The 22,495-nt window shown below is 33.7% G+C and overlaps 1 protein-coding gene across 1 annotated transcript in view; it reads right to left on the bottom strand.

Moving 5' to 3' along the window:
• Positions 1 to 21,748, bottom strand: part of LOC145268780 (valine--tRNA ligase-like) — a 116,632-nt gene extending 94,884 nt beyond the window's left edge. Inside the window, exons 1-3 of the mRNA XM_080124392.1 lie at positions 21,424 to 21,748; positions 1,780 to 1,825; positions 1,536 to 1,639 (exon numbers count right to left, since the gene is read on the bottom strand). Coding sequence (XP_079980518.1) covers positions 1,536 to 1,639; positions 1,780 to 1,825; positions 21,424 to 21,717 — 444 coding nt within the window. The 5' untranslated portion in view covers positions 21,718 to 21,748. The remainder of the gene's footprint in view (positions 1 to 1,535; positions 1,640 to 1,779; positions 1,826 to 21,423) is intronic.
• Between the last annotated feature and the right edge of the window lie 747 nt (positions 21,749 to 22,495).

The raw sequence follows: 22,495 nt of genomic DNA, 5'->3' as shown, positions 1-22,495 counted from the left end.
GCCTAAAACTTTCGACAAAGGCAACAGATTTTCATGGGATGGTATCGTTTTGAAACTCAATGTCTTGGACGACAAATATCGAAAAATTGGCCAAAAACATTAATTCCTTCACCCTCAACTGGGCAGTTTTCTACAAGGAGGGATCGATTTTTTGTGAGCCATTTTTGCAAGTCAGGGTATCAGTTGGATTGACTTTGTCTAATTTTAATGTTCTGAACTTCCGGTCACGTCATGGAGAAGCGGTAAGACGTCAGATTTTCTTTCGCTTTCTTTTCCGCCTTCGTGTCACAGGTTTGAGCCTACCTGCCTACTAGCACTTTTTTTTTTTGCTCAACAAACATCCGGGCAATGTCGGGCACCCAGGCTAGTGGTCTTTATATATAAGGGGAAACGAATAGTCACATATCCAAGGCAATAGCAGAAACCCTAGAGGAAAACCTCTTGTCTGTAGTGGAATGGAGACAAAAATGGATAGTAACGTTCAATGCTGCCAAGACTAAGCTCGATCCTTTAATAATTACAAGAAACTTTCTCAACCACCAATAGCTATGGCTAATGATACATTACCTGAAATTACTTCGTTCAAACTCCTTGGCTTAATATTCACAGGGAACATGAGTTGGAACGGATACATCAAGAGCATTGCCAAGGTTACTGTGATGAAGGTGGGCTCTCTCTACCGTGCTAGAAAGTTACTTATGCCTGAAAGTATCCTGTACCTCTATAAGGCCACCATTTGCCCATGTATGGAATACGGCTGTCACATTTAGGCTGGTGCATCTGCTACTAGTCTCTCACTCCTGGACGGTTCAAAAGAGAGTCGCCAACCGAATAAGTCCCGAACTGTCAGCTAAGCTTCAACCCCCTTCCCATCGATGAAATGTTGCATCCCTCTGCCTGTTTTTACAAGTATTTTAATGGGAGATGCTCCAACAAACTACAAGCTCTTGTACCCCTCCACATAAATACCCCTGACAAGCAGCAAAGTCTCACCCCTACACTGTAGAGATACTCAGATGTCAGAAAGCCTTCTAGTCTAATAATTTCTTCGCCAGAACTGCTAGACTTTGGAATTCCTTTCTAGGTTCCTGCTTCCCCAACTGTACTGACATTCACAAGTTATAGTGTAATGTAAATAAACATCTTGCTTCTCAACTCCCTACATAGTATCCTTGCAATTTATGTCCACGATAGTAGCCTACATCAAAGTGGCACTGTGCCTTGTTTGGGGTGAAAATGTAATAAAAAAAATTTGAAACCTTGCATTCTTAATAGCTATCTTCGTATTTCTTCTCTTTCAATGCCAATTTTCAATTTCAAGATATATTTATGTAGCAAGGAAAATTCTTCAGAAAAAATATTGTTTTGGAAATTGCATCGTTTTATGATATTGCCCTGAAAATGCAGTTTTACCAACATTTTCCTTTTTAATAAATTTTCAAATGAAATCATTACACGAATCCAAACGTTTTTAGTTTATTTAGGAAGTGGGGAGTAAATAAAAATAAAAAAAACGAATGTCTTCTATTTCTTACCTCAAGAGGAGTTGGCTGATGAACACCTTTCTCTTCCCACCAATTATACCAGCCAGATTCAACATACGCAGGGTCATATGCTTTCGGAAGTTTCTTCGCAACATCTGAAACAAAAAATTCGACACAAACATAAATTCATAAATATTTGGTTTTGTTTGTTTTTAGTTAAAGAATTTATATTAGAATTTAAGAAATATGAAAATATTCAAGACTTTTGAAAAAATAAATAAAAATGGAGGCATACCTTTCTTTTGCCATGGTACAAAATTGAGATCTTTTTTTTCCGGATTCTGAAAAGAAACCAAAAATTGCAAAAAATTCATTAGAAAAAAAAATTAATAAAATTGTGAATTATTTTTAAAAAGTTTACATTAAAAACAAAATAAAAATGTGAAAAAACAAAGAAATATTGGTGCGTGTCAAGTATTCCCCGATATTAAAAACAAAATAAAAATGTGAAAAAACAAAGAAATATTGGTGCGTGTCAAGTATTCCCCGATATTAAAAACAAAATAAAAATGTGAAAAAACAAAGAAATATTGGTGCGTGTCAAGTATTCCCCGATATTAAAAACAAAATAAAAATGTGAAAAAACAAAGAAATATTGGTGCGTGTCAAGTATTCCCCGATATTAAAAACAAAATAAAAATGTGAAAAAACAAAGAAATATTGGTGCGTGTCAAGTATTCCCCGATATTAAAAACAAAATAAAAATGTGAAAAAACAAAGAAATATTGGTGCGTGTCAAGTATTCCCCGATATTAAAAACAAAATAAAAATGTGAAAAACAAAGAAATATTGAGCGTGTCAAGTATTCCCCGATATTAAAAACAAAATAAAAATGTGAAAAAACAAAGAAATATTGGTGCGTGTCAAGTATTCCCCGATATTAAAAACAAAATAAAAATGTGAAAAAACAAAGAAATATTGGTGCGTATCAAGTATTCCCCGATATTAAAAACAAAATAAAAATGTGAAAAAACAAAGAAATATTGGTGCGTGTCAAGTATTCCCCGATATTAAAAACAAAATAAAAATGTGAAAAAACAAAGAAATATTGGTGCGTGTCAAGTATTCCCCGATATTAAAAACAAAATAAAAATGTGAAAAAACAAAGAAATATTGGTGCGTGTCAAGTATTCCCCGATATTAAAAACAAAATAAAAATGTGAAAAAACAAAGAAATATTGGTGCGTGTCAAGTATTCCCCGATATTAAAAACAAAATAAAAATGTGAAAAAACAAAGAAATATTGGTGCGTGTCAAGTATTCCCCGATATTAGAAACAAAATAAAAATGTGAAAAAACAAAGAAATATTGGTGCGTGTCAAGTATTCCCCGATATTAGAAACAAAATAAAAATGTGAAAAAACAAAGAAATATTGGTGCGTGTCAAGTATTCCCCGATATTAAAAACAAAATAAAAATGTGAAAAAACAAAGAAATATTGGTGCGTGTCAAGTATTCCCCGATATTAAAAACAAAATAAAAATGTGAAAAAACAAAGAAATATTGGTGCGTGTCAAGTATTCCCCGATATTAAAAACAAAATAAAAATGTGAAAAAACAAAGAAATATTGGTGCGTGTCAAGTATTCCCCGATATTAAAAACAAAATAAAAATGTGAAAAAACAAAGAAATATTGGTGCGTGTCAAGTATTCCCCGATATTAAAAACAAAATAAAAATGTGAAAAAACAAAGAAATATTGGTGCGTGTCAAGTATTCCCCGATATTAAAAACAAAATAAAAATGTGAAAAAACAAAAAATATTGGTGCGTGTCAAGTATTCCCCGATATTAAAAACAAATTAAAAACAAAAATACAAAAAATCTGTATGGTCTACGATAAAATGAAAATATCATATTTCAAAATTCATGTAAATTAATCAAGTTTTATTTTTATAAAGAAAATCATTTTTAAGGGATTAATGGGAATTGTAGATATTACAACATAAATCTTACAAGTTTAAATAATGTAGAGTTATCTATCCTTTGCTTCTTGCCATGTTTTTCAAAATGGTCTTACAACAGATCTGATTATATTAAATATTTGTCTAGTAATAAATTAATTTTCTTGAAAAAAACCTTTAATTCGTACAAGATTTGTCGAAGGTTTCAGAGACCTCTAGCCATAGTGCTCTAACTCCGTCAGTCTTATCCACGTATGGTGCATATATTGTTGAGAGTAGAATGGAACGCGCTACATCTAAATGGTGTTTCAGAAAGGTTTAGTATTGTGTTACGTTGTGTGTATGATTGGTTGGTTGGTTGTTTTACGGCATATCAACCCTTTTCAGGTTATTTAATGCCAAATCCAAAGATTTTGAAGAAAAGTTTTTAATAGAATATTTGTTGTTTTCAAGTCAGTTTCTATTTAACCCATAGTTGGGATCCTAACAGGTACTACCACTCCAGGTCAGAGTGGACCTGAGAGCAATGGCAATTAAAGGGTTGCTCCACACTCCCCAAAGCCTGCAAGCTGGGGCCTCACCACTGGATATAGTTTAAGGTCATATCCAGGACGTTGTGTGTCTGAATATGTTCTATAACGACGTACATGCTAAAATGCGTGTATGTATATACATCGTATCATTTAGTTGATCGTCTAGTGTGTATATTTTAACATTTATGCAACAGTTCTAACAGGAAACGATTGACGTGGACGTATCGAAACAGTTGAAGACAAACAGTTCTTTTTAACATATGTAAATAACACAACACATACCTGAATTATTTACGAACATTTATTTTCATGATCTGGCCGGCATTTTCAGATATTATACAGCTTGGCTGCCTGAGATGATGCTGCTCCCTGCATCATGGAGACCAACTCCCTTCTTGAGTCGTTTGTTCTCTCTGATGTCCAGCTAATGAACAGCTGATGTCCCCAATCTAGTTATTTGTTTATGCGAACCAAAAACAATGTTTGCATCTATTTTCTATTTTCACATTCTTTTTGCAATATTATTATATGTCAATCCTTTTTTTCCCCAATTTGTTTATTTTTCTATTCATAATAATTGATCCAGCGACCCGCCATTGCTCGATAAACTAGTAATAATAATAAGAATGTTTTGCCCCTTGACCCTGCTTGACACAGTTAACACAGAGACTACGCTATTATCACAGCCGAAAGCGTCACAACATTACAATTGTTACATAATTGGAAAGTATAAGGTCTGACTCCGATTTCTAAGATTAAAAAAAATTTTGACGCAAATTCCTAGAATTTGAAAATATCCAACTCTGATTTCTTATTTTAAAGTTTTCCAGTATTTAAACTGCTGATTCTTTGGAGATTTAAAAAATAAAAAATCTAACTTTGACTTCTAACATTCTTATGAGTCAGATATCATCTTTTTCCAAAACATTCAACTCGACAAGCCCAGTTAATAGTATTAGAAATAATTTTTTTAACATAAAATTATCTTGTTGGATTTTCCAAGTCAAACCCAAATAGCATTTAAGCTGAAAAATCAAAATTTACAGTTGTAAATTTTTTTAGATGAAGATTAATTATTTAGATTATTTGTATTCTTCACACGTATTTTAAGTTTTATTTTTCACACTTCAGTTAATATAACCTCTAACCTTCTCCAGGTGTATCTTGTCGAACTTGGCAGTCCTTCTATTGGATAGAATTTCAAACAGAAACCCTTTAATCCACAAGGGTAACATACTCACATTCCATCAGTCATGACAAGGTAGAAGTCCTAAGTAATTCACAATTGTATTTTGAGTGTCACCTGCAATAAGGGTTGAACCTTCAACCTCCAGAAGAATAACTTTTACAACTGAATTTTACCAAATACTTTATGCACTATGCCCTTTTCAATTGTTATTGTTGTAATGTTTAATTGGCAAAATAATAATGTACTCAACTAAAATTTCAAACATTAGTTTCATCCAGATGATTGCTAATATGAAACATTTAAATCATCACTAAAAATTAAAAGTCAGCAAGGGGGATAACTCATTTTAAATTGAAGAATATAATAGGAGTTGTCTAACTTCAGATTTCAAACTTCCGACAAAATTTGAATGGTTATAATTCAATGGCTAATTGTGCTATCAAAATAAATTTTAAATTATAATATTACATGCGAGATACAAAGCTGTTATACGACATGGAAGACACCAAGTCATTAAGCATTCAGTTTTGATTATATTGAACAGTTTTGATTTAAATACAATTCAAATAGTAAGGCTTCACATCAGTAAAAGGGGAGTGGTATGCAGAAAAGCCATTGAGAATGCCCTGAAATATTGCATATTCTCTCCTTATGACCTGGCATTATCTGGAGGCTGAAATGAAATACACCACAAGTGAAAACAGCTGATAAACACAAGTATATACAAATCTACAAGGTAAGCCGTTTCTTCCAAATCTTCTGTTGATTGCTTGCTTCATAGTGAATTTCTATCAGTCTGGTATCATTGTTTATGTTTTGCAGAGATCATGTGGCCTCATTAAATTTTTTTTTAGATATAATCTTATGATTATAAAACTCTTGCTTGCTTGAAGTTTATTATAAAGTCATATTCCTGTCAGTTTGTTCACAAATTGATGTACAAAAGGTATACTGTTTCACAAATTAATTTTCATACTGAAAACAGACATTTACATATTTATATTCAAGCATGATATATATATATATATATATATATATATATATATATATATATATATATATATATATATATATACACACTATGTATATATACAAAGGAAATCTACATTCAAGGAATAACATCATTTGCATATTACATTAAAGAAAAAAAATTTTAATAATTTTTTTTTTTTTTACACGGTGGTCACCACTTATTAAGGCCCAGAAGCCACTCAGGGATAAGGGTTATTGCAAGTACAGTACGTTAGTGTGGAGATTTAATGAAGTGTTTACTTAAGGGTCGGTTCATTAGGAATTTGTTTACGTTGGACTTGAAGACATCCAGGTTGTAGTCAGGTGGGAAGCAGGCAGATGGAATAGAGTTCCACAGGCGTGCAGTTCTAAGAAAGAAGATTTGTTCATCGAATCTACATTTTGATTTAAGCACAGATAAAGAGTGGGGAAAATTTTTGACAGTGGATTCAGCTAGACGGGTGTTTTTCGTGAAAGATTGGCAAGGGGGGACTAGAGATTGGAGTTCAGACGAGCACATGGAAATAACGATAAAACAAGGATAGGCTCGCAACATCTCTTCTGTGGGAGAGAGGTTGCAGGGAAGAGAAAAAGGGCATCCCCCACTAAACCAGAAAGTCTATTTTGTACTCTGTCAAGGCAGGATAGACTGTTTTTAGCAGCTCCTGCCCAAATGTGGCAGCAGTACTCCACCCTTGGACATACTTGGTTTTTATATAGATAGAGAATTGCATCAGTAGTGAGATATCTTCTGGAGCGGTAGAAGGATCCCACCTCTTTCCAGCGACCTTGGCAACAGACTTAATGTACGTGTTCCATCTCAGATCAGGAGTAAAGGACAAACCCAGAAGCTTGTCAATACATGGGGCTTCTCCTAGACAAGAGCCATCCATTTCAATTGATGCCAGATGGGGATCAGAGCGTTGATGATGTAAAGATAGGAGTTTGGTTTTAGATGCATTCAAGGTGACCAGCCACATCTTACCCCACTAAACCACTCGTTCGAGATCAGAGGAGAGAGAATCAGAGAGAGCTTTGTCATTTACAGCCTTTGATGTGTTGCCGTAGATGGTCGTGTCATCAGCATAGATGTCAACGAATGATTTAGGTATGTGTTTAGGGAGATCATTGATGTAGATCAGGAAGAAAGTTGGGCCCAGGATTGACCCTTGAGGGACTCCAGCATTAATACTGCAGGCCTCTGATTTTTGTCCATCGATCACTACTCTTATGAGCCTATCGGAGAGAAATTATTTAACGATTGAGAAAACATTTCCAGTTATACCGTAGCTGGAAATCTTGTGAAGTAGGCCCTTATGCCATACCTTGTCGAAGGCCTTTGATATGTCAAGAGCAATTGCCCTAGAAAGGAAGCCTTTGTCAAGAGATTCACTAATCCTGTGAGATATAACTGTTAGCACATCTGTGGTAGATCTTGCAGAACGGAAACCATATTGTGTGTCACTAAGAAGGTTATTTCTGCTGAGGTGGTTGACTATTTCTCTATTTAATATGGATTCCAGCAACTTACTCATGACGCACAGGAGACTTATTTGCCTGTACTGAGAGGGAGATGACTTATCACCTGAGTTCTTAAATACAGGGCATACTGATGAGGTTTTCCAGGGAGTCGGAAAGCACTTCTCCTTAAGGCAACACTTAAACAGTTTCGTAAGTATGGGAGCAAGTTCTGGTTGAAGCTTTTTTAACACTATAATTGGGATGCCGTCAGTGCCAGTTGCTTTACTGGAATCAAGGTTCTTGATTAGCTTGGCGACCTCATGCACAGATATTTGTATGTTACCTAGTGTGTTCTGTGTTATAGGAGGAAATATGGGGAGTTGATGGCCTTTGTCGCATAGGGTAGAATTAGCTGCAAAGTTCTTTGCAAATAGTTTAGCCTTGTCTGATGCTGACGAGATGACCTCAGGTCCATTGATAATGGTTGGGATAGAACGCACACTTCTGTTCAGGATCTTATTTGTTATTTGCCAAAACTGGTGGGAACCAAGCCGCTGATCAGCTACTTTGGATCCATTAGATCCATGTTAATAATAATTTGTGGTAATAAATTTGTCTTCATTATTCTACTTAAAAATTTTATTTCAACTTTATTTTAATTTAATTTATATTTATTTTCAATTATTATCAGGCAACACCGATTGCCTATAAAAATGAAAGTTTATTTATTTAAGCTGTGAAAGTTATTTCCCGTTTAATTTTCATAGATAAAAACTGATGTATTTTATGCTTCCATAAATCCAACATGTGATCCACTTTAAGGAAAACTGTAAGAAGTTAAGATATTCAGTGTATCTTATATAGTATAGGACTAAATCCACCATTCACCAATACGTTTCAGTCTGGCAACGCTGGGTATACACAGCTAATGAAATTTAATACTTTGGGTTGGAATGCATAATATTAACTTGACTGTAGTAGAGGATGATCCAAAAACTCTGTTCCCAGAAATATAGAAGATGTTACTCCTTTTGCTGGATTACTCCATTTACCTTTGACCCCAACCTTATAATGCTAAGTGTCTGGAAAGGAGGAATGAAGGACAATTTTCTTTTTTTTTTTTTATCATTGGTATAAAAGGAACAAAATAATTAAATTTGTTTGTTTTGATCTATAGTTGCTCATTATTCATTTTCCATTTATATATATATATATATATATATATATAAAAGTGAACATGTTTGTGTGTGTGTCTGTGTACATTTTCCAACACAATAACTCTGTCAATTTTCAGTCTACAGACGCGAAATTTGATATACAGGGTACTGAGATTTGGGAAAATCTTTGTAATCCGTTTTCCGCCAGAAATTTGTCTGTTAAGGGGTCAAAGTTCAACGATTTGCCCCTTGAGAACTCTACCAAACTCCTCCAACAATTTTGGGTCTAAACACTTGAAATTTTAGATATAGGTTCCTTGGACATGGATCTAACTTAATAACTTGATTTGAGCCCAAAACAATAAAGCTTAAGGGGTTATAATAGGGATCAAAGTAAAAACAAATTGACCTCTGTGGTCTCTACCTAATTACTCAGATAATTTCTGGTCTAAATATTTGAAATTTTTCATAAAAGGTATTCAGAGATAGGGCAAGCTTTTTAATTGGTTTGGGTCAAAAATCTTTAGTTACCAATAAATAAATGTATGTATTTATGTATGTTTGCCTAAAACTTTTGACAGAGGCGACGGATTTTTATTGTTTTGAAGTTTTACCTTTCAGACGACAAATATCGAAAAATTGGCTAAGAACATTAATATCTTCACCTTAAACTGGGCACTTTTCTACAGTGTGGAGGGGGTCGCTTTTTTCGCCAATATTTTTGAAAGTCATCTTGTCCTTTCGATTTTCTAGCTTTAATTTAAACATAAGTCACTTCCGGTTTAACGGTGGTCGTAACAGCAAAGACGTCAGGTTTTTTTTTCCCCGTTCTTTTCCTCCTTCGTGGTACGGGTTCAAGCCTGCACTCCTACTACTTTTTTATTTTTTTGCTCAACAGACACATCCAAACACCTGGGCAACGCTGGGCTGAAATGCTAGTGTTATGTAATAACTGTTCATATTGTTGGATATAGTGACAGATCTCATATATTAAGGGACAGGGTACATTTTAATACAGGAGAGCCGAGAACATGTAATTCAATGAGAGGGAGATATAGATATATAGATAGAGAGATTGATAGAGCTATTGACATTTATACTGTTTGACAGTTCTGTGAATGCGAGTGTTTCTATAACATTGACACATATTTCTGAGATGAGGATTTCAGTCTTTTATCATAACGAAGGAACATTCATCATTTATAATAGCTGAGGGGGAGACACATTCTTAAGATGATAGTGACACATTCTTAGATTAGTTTATACACAAACTCCTTATAATACAAATGAGTGGAACACAAGTCTTATAATTCAAATTCACAATACCTTTGTTGTTGAATAATATAACACGAAGACGACAGTTACAAAAATATGGTGATGTTCGTTTATTCCATTTCGACCGGTCAATGGTTTTGCATCAAGGAATTCAAAGTCTCTACATGATTTCTTTCTTCTTCCTGTCGCTTCTAAGGTTCGGTGTCAGCTCTGTCTCACGGGCTTCTCTCTTCTCCCCTGACTGCCTGACTTACTGACCTAAAGCTCTCTATATTGAGAACTCATGACGTCATTGCGTGAACAAACACATGCATCTCGGACTCGTGGCCTGATATGCTTCCGTCTCTAAGCATGCATTGTTTTTCACGTTTCTACAAAGCAGATTTCTCTAACCTAATTTTTGATTATTCCACTTTACAAATAAGTATAACATTTTCCATTGTTCGGATCTAGATTCCTTATTTTAATTTCATTAACAGAAACAAAATTGCATTATCACATTCCTTTTTCAATAAACAGATATCTATTTTATGTGAACTAAACAATGGTTAATTCTACATTCCATTTTCAATAACATTCTGTGTTATTTATTTTAACTTATGATCGGAATTCTTAATTCCAATCCTAGCTTCGCAGGTTCAAATCCTCGGCTATCCTATCTCATATTTACTCACTTACAAGAAGAAGCGACTTGTTCGTGTAACACTAGTATATATCTATAAAAGTGATATTGTCTGTGTGTGTGTCTGTCTGTGTGTACATTTCCCTACCAAATAATTTTGTCAATTTTCGGTCTACAGACTCGAAATTTGAAATACCGGGTATTGAGATTTGGGAAAATCTTTTTAATCGGGTTTCAGCCAGAAATTTGACTGTTAAGGGGTCAAAGTTCAATGATTTGACCTTTGTAAACTCTGCTGAACTCCTCCGCCAGTTTTGGGTCTAAACTTGAAATTTTATATATAGGTTACTTGGACATGGATCTAACTTTATAATTTGATTTGAGCCCAAAACGATAAATGTTAAAGGGGTCAAAATTGGGGTCAAAATTTAAAAAAAAAATTGATCTCTGCAGTCTCTAACAAATAACTCAGCCAATTTTTAGTCTAAACATTTGAAATTTTACATAAAAATATTCAGACATAAGGCAAGCTTTTTAATTGTTTTTTTTTTTTTTTCTTAAAATTTGAGCTGCCAAGAGGTCAAAGTTAAAAAGATATGACCTTTGCGGTCTCTAGCAAACTATTAAGCCAATTTTGGGTCTAAACATTTGAAATTTTACATAAATAAAGGCTATTCAGATTTCAGCAAACTTTTTAATCAGTTTTTGGGCAAAAAAGTTGAAAGAGTTGACCTTTGCAGATTCTGCCAACCTCCTCCGCCAGTTTTGGGTCTTAACACTTGAAATTTTAGATGTAAGTTACTTGTATATGGGTCAGACATTTTAATCTGATTTGAGCCCAAAACAATAAATGTTAAGGAGGGTCAAAATTAGGGTCAAAGTAAAAAGAAAAAATTTGACCTCTGCCAGTCTCTAGCAACTTTTCTCTATGGTAGTTAAGGAAGCCTATTATATAGAAAGGCATTACGGTACATATGCACACTTTTTAATATATACATATGCATATAAAGTTATGAACAGTATATATGGCCTGAGCAAAGCCGGGCTGAACTGCCAATTCAAAAAATGCTAGTTTTTAAAAATATACATTTTACTTAAAGTCTGGAGTTTGTTTGAAATCAGTAGCAGCCTATCAGCCCTAACTGCTAATATGGAAGAGCAGCTTGGTTTCCATGAATTTGTGAATAACAAAACCGACGGTCCTGGACAGAAGCGGGTCTTCTATCCCAACCATTTTCAATGGGCTTGAGGTAATTTCAAAAGCATCTGACAAAGCCAAACTCTTTGTGAAGAACTTTGTAGCAAATTCTACTCTGCAATCAGAAGTATTTCTTCCTGTGACTGAAAACATGCTATGAGGCATACAAATATCGGTGCATGATGTCAAACTTATCAAAAACCTTGATTCCAATAAAGCAACTGGCTATAACGGCATTCCAATCATATTGCTCAAAAAAGCTTTAACCCATACTTACTTAGAGAAGTAGTCAACCACCTCAGTAAAAATAACCTACTCAGTAACATGCAATATGGTGTCTGTTCTGCTAGATTTACAGCTGATGTGCTAACTGTAATATCACACAGGATTAGTGAATCTCTTGATGGGGTTTCGTTTCTAGAGCAATTGCTATTGTCAATATGAAAAGGTCTACTTCAGAAGATTTCCGGCTATAGAATAGCTGGAAATGTCCTCGTGATTATTAAATCCTTTTTCTCTGGGAGATTTATAAGAGTAGTCATTGATGAACAGAAGTCAGAAGTTCATAGTATCAATGTTGGCGTCCCTCAAGGTTCCATCTTGGGCCAAACTCTCTTCCTGATCTTCAACGATCTCTCAAATCACATTCTTAGATCATCCGTAGACATTTATGCAGATGACACTACCATCTATGGCAACACTTCAAAGGCCAGCAATGACCAAGATCTTTCTGATTCTCTTTTCTGACCTTGAACACGTGGTGCATGTAGAGAAAAAGGTTGCAAAACCAAGCTTCTCTCTTTTCATCATCAATGCTCTGACCTCTAACCTGGAATCAATTAAAATGAATGTCTCTCGTCATGGCAAAGTACTACCACCATAGTTTAACATACTTCTGGAACTGACTTTTTACTCCTGAACGGAAATGAAACACATGCATCAAATCCGTTGCTAAGATCGCCAAAAAAATGGTTGGATCATTCTAGTGCTCCTGTAGATATCTCATTGCCAATCCACTCTACCTGTAAGAGCGAGGATGGAGTACTGTTGCCACATCCGGGCAGGAGCTGCTTGGAGCACTATATCCCGTTTTGACAAAGTTCAGAACCAGTTTCGAAACTTAGTAAGTGATGCCCTCTTCTCTGTACTCTTTCCCACAGAAGAGACATTGTGAGCCTATCTCTGCTCTATCATTGGCAAATGCTCATCTGAGCTTCAATTTATGGTCTCCCCTCTTGCCAGACTTTCATAAAACACTAGTTACAACCACTATCAATAATCTCTCTACATGTGCCAAAACCTAAACACAAGTTCCATGAACAAAGTTTCTTACCAAGAACTGCCTGTCTGTGGAATTCTATTCCACCAACCTACTTTCTGGCTGACTACATGATCGTCTTCAAGTCCAATGTAAACAAATTCTTGATGAGCTGTCCCCTTGTATAATCAAATTATACCCAATTTCCACCATTAATGATTACTACGCTATTGTTCCAGTGACCACCGTACATTCATTAACCCTTATCCTTGAGTGACCTTTGGGCCTTGATAAGCAGTGACTGTTTCAGAATTTTTAAGATGAGGATTGATAATTTGTATTATTTGGAATCATTCGGACTACTGTTCTCATCTTCGATGTTATTCACGCAACGTTTCAGCTGATGTAACCTCCGAGCTTTATTCATCTTGTTGAAGTCAGAAATCTGTAGGGAATCAAACCATGGAAATTTCATGCAGATCCCTCCCTTCCAGATTTTGACAAAAGGCATCTGAAGAAGGTTGGCGGTTACATCGGCTGAAACGTGAGAATAACATTCAAGATGAGAATCTAAACTCCTCAGCTTAACATCCACAGGTAACATGATTTGAAACAAATATATTGAAGACATTGCAAAGGTCGCTGCAAAGAAGATGGGCTCCTTTTACTGTGCTAGAAAATTACTTACACCTGAGAGTATCCTATATCTTTACAAAACGACCCTTCACCCTTGCATGCAGTATTGTTGCCACATTTGAACTGGTGCACCAACCACTAGTCTTCCCCTCTTCGACAGGATTAAAAAGCAGTCTCCAATATAATATGTCCCACATTATCAACCAATGTTGCATCCAATGAGCTCATAGCACTTTTTTTTTTTTTTTTTACAAAGGAATCACCACTTATCAAGGCCCAGAGGCCACTTGAACATAAGGGTTAAAGAGTGTACAGTGGTTAAAAGGACAATATAGTAATCGTGAGAAGTGTAAATTTGGTAAATTGGATTACTTAAGGGGAATGGTTCAAGAACTTGTTTACATTGGACTTGAAGACACCCATATTGTAGTCAGCTGGAAAGCAGGCAAATGGAAGAGTTCCACAGTCGAGCAGTTCTAAGAAAGAAGCTTTGTTCATGAAATCTACATTTAGATTTAAGCACAGATAAAGAGTGGGGGAAGTTATTGATAGTGTTTTCAGCCAGACGAGTATTTCTCGTGAATGATTGGCGAGGGTGGACCATAGATTGGAACTCAGATGAGCACTTGCCATGAAAATAACGATAAAACAGACAGGTTTGCAATGTCTCTTCTTTGAGAAAGAGGTTGCAGGGAAGAGAAAAGGGCATCTCCTACTAGGCTACGAAGTCTATTCTGAAGTCTGTCAAAGCAGGATAAGGTCTTCCTAGCAGTGCCCCTCCCTTGACATACATACTGCTGACTAACGAGACGAACAGCAAAATCCGACTTCTTTACTGTTAAAAAGCCTTCTACTCTAATAATTTCATCCTTTGGACTGTTAGACTTTAAACTTCCCTAACTGTTTCCTGCTTTTTTGACTGTTCTAACCTGCAGAATTAGTGTATTCATTTCTTTGCTTGTGAAACAATGATGAGGATGAGGATAACAGTCTGCAAAAAAAAAATGATTATATGAATTATAAAGCCTCATCTCAAAGGATTCCAAAAAAATAAATAATAAATAAAATAATATATGCAGAAGTTTAAATGCGATGTGAACAGACATCTTGCTACAATCCCAAAGGGTAACTCCTTATGTTCCAAGTGACAATATGTCTTGTTCGGGATGAAAAAGAGTTAAAAAAAAAAATAAATAAAATATGCGTCAAATGTGCTTGAAAGCCAAATCACAACACAATATTAAGAAAGTTAAAATATTTGTTTTCCTAATATTGCATTGTGTTTTGGCTTTCAAACGCACTTGATGTTTATTTTATTCAAATTAAATCAACGTTTTTATAATGAAACTCACACCCTTAACATAAATTTCGCGTAGCCAATGCCACATTCCAACATTTCAAAATACAACTGCTGAGAGATAATGTGCAGATTCTTACAGACTTTTCTTTCTCAAACTTTACAACATGGCAAGAAAGAAGAAAAGAAAAAAAAAGAAAGAAAACATACTGAGGATGGAGTTTAACTTAGAAATATATTTAAATTATAAATTTCAAGCAGTTAAAAAATTTGTTCATTTTCCTAATATTGTGTTGTGATTTGGCTTTCAAGCGCACTTGATGCACATTTTATTTCATTCAAATATAATCAACGCTTCTATAATGGAACTTACACCCTTGACGTTAAAAAAGTTTTGTTATCTTTTTAAACTTTTCTTTCAAATTTAAAACATATATTTGAAATTATTTCAGACCAGTAATCTATCTACATGAGCAATACCTGCTAGTAGTAAAATAAAAGCAAACTTATTTTATGCTGCCCCCCTCCCCATTCCCTGACACATCTCCAACGATGCTTCATCATTCATCCAAATGACTACATAACAATGAAACATATTTGGCTTTTTCTGAGTCAGCAACATCATTCCTCACCCCTGAAATCAACAACAGACACTGAACATCATAACTTCATCTATTTATAAACAAAATATTGTCTAGACATCTCATAACTATTTTAAAATAATTGCATAAAGTCCTTCTCTCAACAAGAGAAATCTTTTCTCTGCTCAACACTGGGCAGTAAAAAAAAAAAAAAAAAAAATAAGGTTAATTATTCATTTCTATATTTAAATTTTAAAGGTCGTTAATCTGATTATTTATTTCTGTCCTTTAACATGCATGTTTATATTTCTACTTGCTGTATTTCTCCGGTGTTACCCGGGAGCCTTTACTTCCATTTCTTTTTTGTCTTTTTTTTTTTCTTAAACTTTGCCATTTTTTTTTTTTTGACCAGATTACCATTTTTTAAAATAGAGTTTTAAAAGTTGAATTTAATTATAAGTTTATTTTTTGTTTATTCATTTTTTTTTATTTTACAGTTGTTTCTAAACTTTTTTTTATATAGTGGCACACTACAGAGATCTTTAAATTCTCACAGCATCCCATCACCAAAAATCCATATTCTTTTACTCATAAAACCTTTTTATGCAATAAAATTATAAAGTTTAGTCGGAAGCTTAGGTTAGTAGTACTGATGGGACAATTCCAATATTTTTCTTCCTAATTTTGATTATTTAACTAAATATTTAACTATATTGTTATTTTTTTTTCTCCAATTATTATAAAAACATATGTTTAATGGGCAGATATTTTCCTAAACATAAAAATGCACTTGTGAGGATTGTAGTTTTACTGGTCGTTTAAAATCTATAATTTTTTTATTTTATCATTACTACCAGCAGTGGAATATTTTGCTTTCAACAAAATCAAATAAAAAAAAGACAATAAAAAGAATCATTTTGGCATCGGAAAAGAGGCACAAATTTTTCCAATTCCAGTACTCTAAAATGTTCGGATTTTTCTGATTTCCGATTCCAATTAATCGTCCCAACACTAGTTAGTAGTAAGGTGTCTTTTCATCTACCTTGAAACCATTACTTCATTAAGCAACGTTTGGCTGCACATAACACACAATGGAGAAGGAACGTTTATATCTCCAGTCCAGTAAAATCTAAATTTCACGTAATCATTACCATACAACCGGTAAACTTTTGCTTTTAAAAAAATAATCTTATAGAATTATCATCATCACTTTTTCTTTTTAGAAATTTGTCCACAATTAAGGTTGAATTGAATTTAACATTGAACAAATAAAAGAGGATTTTTAACATCTTCAATCATATTTTTTCTCAAATTAAAACCTTAATTTACAAACCTAAATATCAGATAAGAAATATCAACAAACTGTTAATATGGTAAACAAGATTAATGATATAAAACATAACGTTTACCAATGTTTATTATGGAAAAATGAAAATATTTAATAATTTAAACAAATAATTTATATCAAAAAATCTTTTATCGTTTAATCATTAATATCACAAAAGTAATAATGTGGGAGTTTGTATTTATTAATAAAAGCAATTCTGCTTATAACGATATGAAAACTTGTAACTTTCACCTATAACCTCTTTGTGGAACTCCAGTAATTGTGCCATGGCATATTGGTTGGGAACCACTAAATTAGTCATTGCTTATCAAGGCTGAAAGTAGTGACGTAGCAACTGTTTTTGCTGCCCGGGATGGTTGTAAAATTTGCCCCCACCTCTGCCAGCATTTAATAACTTGTTAACTTTCAAAATTCCAGAAAGCCTTCAAAATATTTATTTTCATGGAACTACAATCAAGGGTCTGATTTGAGACTGCTGCTATTAGTCGTAGACTTTCATTTTATTACAGCACTCCTATACATATACAGTCGTCATCAAAGAAAACCAAAGATTCTTTCAAAACCAAAAACTTAATTCAAATTATTAAAAAAAAAATTGTTAAATTAAAGACTGAATACACAAACAAAAGGAAACCAAATATTTTACAAAACAAAAACGTATAATTCAAATTATTAAAAAATGTTAAATTGGCTACACAAATGTAATAAATTTAAATGAGAACACCTGAAAATTTGAAAACCTGAAAATGTTATGAAATGATAAAATCAATTTTATTTATTTATTTTTTTTGTTAAAGTCCAAATTTTTGCCAAAAATATGGTTTTATGAAGGAGAGGATGGTCCAAAAAGAGTTTCTTAGGTTTTTAATTTCATGTTATAGTCAGTTGGGAAGCAGTGCCACTGTACTATGTTCCACAGACATAATTCTAGGAACTTTGCTCATGGAATTTTTGTTTAGATAAGAGGAGAGAAAATGATGAATAGAATGAATTACTTATGACAAGAATCTGTTGACATTGGAGTTGAAGACGACCATGTTGTAGTCTGCAGGGAAGTAATTTCATGATAAGGTGTTCCACAGGTGGGAATGTTTTGTAAAGAAAATGTTCATGAAAGCTCTGTTTGATGTTAGGCACATGGAGTAAAAAGTTATTTACAGTTGTGGTAAGGAAGTAAGTTCTTATTGTGAATGTCTTAGGAGTAGGAACCAGAGATTGGAACCATGGAAATTACGGTAGATTAGAGAGAGACTATCAAATTTTCCTCTGTAAGAAAGGACCTGCAAGGAATAAAAAAGATCATTTCCCACTAGATTGCAAAGTTGATTTTGTACTGTCAGAAAAGAGAAAAGATGTGGCATTGTGGCAGTAGTACTTTAGTCATTAAATTGTTAATTACATCACATTTTTATAAAACAACTAGCAGGGAAACCCGACGTTGCCTGGGATTGAATGATGATCAACAAAGTTTCACATTCCCATGTTTTATTGTCATTGAAATCAGTGAAATCGCCCATTTTTTCAATCAAATTGATTGATTGCCTGCTCTAGCTGGGGACCCATCGCAGTGCACTGAGAGAAAGCTTCACATGCCTCTCCACAGTGACAATCCACATTACATTGTAGTCTACATTGCACTGTAGAAAACCTACTGTTGAATTTATACAATTATTATATTATATTATTATATATTATATTATATATAATATCCTGAATTAAAGTTTAAAATGCAAAAGTCAAAGGCTACTGTAATTTCTTCTAAACTATCATTAAATTCTGGATTTTTTAATTTCACTACGCAAAATCTATAGAGTGAGATAAAGGATGGAATTATTTGAAATTCAGGAATTCATGTTAGAATATTTTTGCATGTCCTTATAGCAAATCATTCTAAGTCTTATTTAGACAAAAAAATTGATTCAAAAACCTTTTAAAAGAAATATTTGAATGTGTTATCCATTGAGATAAAAAACAAAAATGGTGGTGAATGGTGTTTTTTGGGGGAAAATTTAAATTATATTAAAAATAGTGGAAAAAGTTCTTTATTATTCTGCTTTTCATGTTATTTTATTTTCATATATTATTCTGCTTTTCAGACTTTTATCTTTCTGGAAAAAAAAAGTTGCTCAAGATTAATGGATTTTAACAGATTTTAATCCGTTAAAAAAAAACCAAAAAAACAACTTGGTTTTTCTACCATTTCTTTGGTCGTGCCTACATTTTGGGCTTCCATAGAATCCATACTTAGATGAGTTCGTTTTGTTTTCGCGAAGCCAGAATCTCTCGCTTTTGGGGGCTAATTAAGCTATATTTTAGTATAAACAAGGTGTGTTTGTTTGTTTTTTTATTTAATATCTTAGGACTTCACTTTACTAATTATCTTTGAAATAGTCACAGAAAACTAATATTTATCTTTCAAGGGATTTTTACAATGAATTTATTTAACTTCATAAATTTAGCTGAACTTGTCAATTTCCGAATGTCGCCATGAAAACATTTTTCAGGTTTGTATTACTGTACACATAGATTCGAAAAAGTTGTCAAAAAACAAATATATAACAAATAAATGTTATCAAAGGCAAGATAAGTTACTTTTCTGCCAAACTGAATATATTTTTTGTGTTTTTATTCAATGTAACATATTTATTCAGCTCGAAAAACATACAGTGTTTACCGATGTATTGGAAAATTCAAGATGGCGTCTGATTCTCTCTTTAACACGGTAAGTTTGGGAAAAGGTGTTATAAATAAAAAACTAGAAAAAATACTACTAAAAACCCGCCGAATATATGTCAACCTATGTCACGGTAACATATATTGAGCGAGTTTTTAACAGTATTTTATCTAGGTTTTTATTTATAACACTTTTTCCCAAACTTACCGTGTTAAAGAGGGAGTGAGGCGCCATCTTGAATTTTCCAATACATCGGTAAACACTGTATGTTTTTCGAGCTGAATAAACATGTTACATTGAATAAAAACACGAAAAATATATCCAGTTTGGTAGAAAAGTAACTTATCTTGCTTTTGATAACATTTATTTGTTATATATTTGTTTTTTGACAACTTTTTCGAATCTATGTGTACAGTAATACAAACCCGATTTTTCATTTTAATTTTTTGTTTTTTCAGGTGTACAAATATTTTTTTTATATTTTGGGGATTAACTTTACGCTTTAATCTTTCAAATATAATTAAAAAGCAATCGGAAACCTACAAAGAAATTATGATAAACCAGCTTTCAAAACTATGCCCCCACCCCATCAGATTTTCGCCATTGTTGCTCGTACCTACTAATGTATTACTTTATAAATTTCAGTGGTCGTCGCCATTCTTAACATAGGGAGATGTAACAATTTGTGTGTGTGTGTGTGTGTGTGTTTTGTAATAAGGCTAGCCCGATCGAAACGTTTATTCCCGTCATCTGCCGGGCAGTGGAGTAACTTTGTGGAAATTGCCGATTCATTAATGCTGAAGCAGAAGCATCGACAATCTCATTGACTCTTATCCTCGAATGGTTTTGTGTCGATACATTAGTTAAAAAATAGAAACTGGTTCCAAATCTGAACAAATTTGGCTATGATCTCGCTGATATATAAATTCCCTTAAATCCAATGAAGTTAAGCAACGTTGAACCTGGCCAGTACAAAATGAGTGATCATTGGGGAAGACCAATTGTAAATATATTAAAATTAATCATGTCCGACTTCGGTGGTTGTTGATATGCCGTAAAACCCAACATAATCCGAACAAATTCGATAGAAAAGTTCAAATCAAAAAAAAAAAAAAAAAATATGTCAATGTGCACTTGCACTGGTTGCCCAAACCACCAAAGGGTGCTTATTCCGAAAGCCGTTCTTAACATGTGGAGGGGAGGGGGGTATTCTGAAAGGCATTTTCTTATTTTTTAAATCGTATTTCAAAGTTTAATTAAAGTTTTATGATGTTTTTTTTATTCAATTGTATAGAATAGTTACAAAAACACCCTCCCCTCCCCATGTTAAGAACGGCTTTTTAAATAATAACGTTATTATTTCAGCACGGATCAATAAGTGCACCACTGGGCCTGCACCACTACCCAAATAAATAGCACAGTACCTTCTCTGCATAAGTACCCAAATTTTGACGAAAACTAAAGGAAGTCGAAACGTCACGGTATTTACGCGATCGTCCTTCAAAATGTTTACGCGAAAAAAATCCAAAAAAAAAACACGAATGTCAAGGATGTTTGCCTTTCAAAAAAGCCTTAAAAAGTAACTTTTAATAATCGAATTGAAGGCCTTAAATAGATTTTATATAATATTCAGCTTCTGCTCTTTAATTTAAGGGGTTTCTAAAGGTTAGTCGATGGAAAATAAGGCCTGAAATATTGAAAACATGAAAAGTTAGGTGGGTAGAGATTTACGCTCACCTCTGATGAGGAGGGCGCTGCCTTGTTCTCGGTGTTATCAATCGGTGGGGTCACGTAAGTCCTTCGTGGGTAGACAGTGCAGGCAAATACGAGGTGATGGCCGTCTCCGCCGGGGTAGATGCCTCTCAGGGTAACCTTCCGACGAAACCCTTTCACTCCGAAACAAGAATAGTAAAACCGCATGGCAACACAAGTGCGTGCTGCCATCACGGTGAAGACTTTTCGCTCTTTTTTAACGTTGGTCTTTTTTGCTTTTCGGAAATAGGAGAGTTGCACACTTGAGGGAGAAATCATTATTTTCGCTTTTTTTATTGTCGACTTATCAGACACATTATAACCAATCTCTTGAGGCAACCCAATGCCAACATGAAAATGTAGATTTTTTTAGATAAAAAAAGTAAAACAAAGCAAAAAAAAACAAAAAAAAAAACTTTGCAATCATGTTTTACTATAGACAACAAACCTAAAAAATGGTCCAGAGACAAATAAATGTTACCAAAGGCAAGATAAGTTACTCTCCTATCAACATGAATACGTTTTTAGTATTTTAACTTATTTTAAAGCGTTCATTAAATTTGAAACGCAAGTAATAGCGAGCGCTTAAGTTAAAACGATAACAAATATGATGGACATGAGTCTACAGAATCGCTCAAAACTCGAAAATAATTGAAAAATAATGCTAAAAATTAAACAAATAAATATCATTGTGACATTTTTGGGATGGATTTCATTCAGTATTTTGTTTTATTTTCGAGTTTTGGGTGATTCTCAAGATTCCAAGTAGCATAAATTATATTTTAAATATAGAACTGATTAAAATGAGATAACTTAATAAGTACTGAGTGATAGATACTCAGAAAGTAATATTGCATTATATAATTCAATACAAATAATAAAACCACATTGTAAGAAACAATCTTCAATTTACTCTTTCAGTTCAGCACCGTTAGCAGACAATGTCTTTTTTTCTTTTTTCTCTCCCTGTTTTTTCGAATGTTGGCCTTTTTTACATAACATTTTTCTGACTGCTTTCCTCAGTAAAAAACTGCACATCAAAATTATTCCGAGTTTC

Source organism: Euprymna scolopes, chromosome 44 (genome assembly GCF_053919585.1).
Source record: "Euprymna scolopes isolate OS-2025 chromosome 44, ASM5391958v1, whole genome shotgun sequence".
NCBI classification, from domain to species: Eukaryota; Metazoa; Mollusca; class Cephalopoda; order Sepiida; family Sepiolidae; genus Euprymna; species Euprymna scolopes.
The sequence above is the reverse complement of the archived record's forward strand: the minus strand, read 5'-3'. Positions and strand labels throughout refer to the sequence as shown.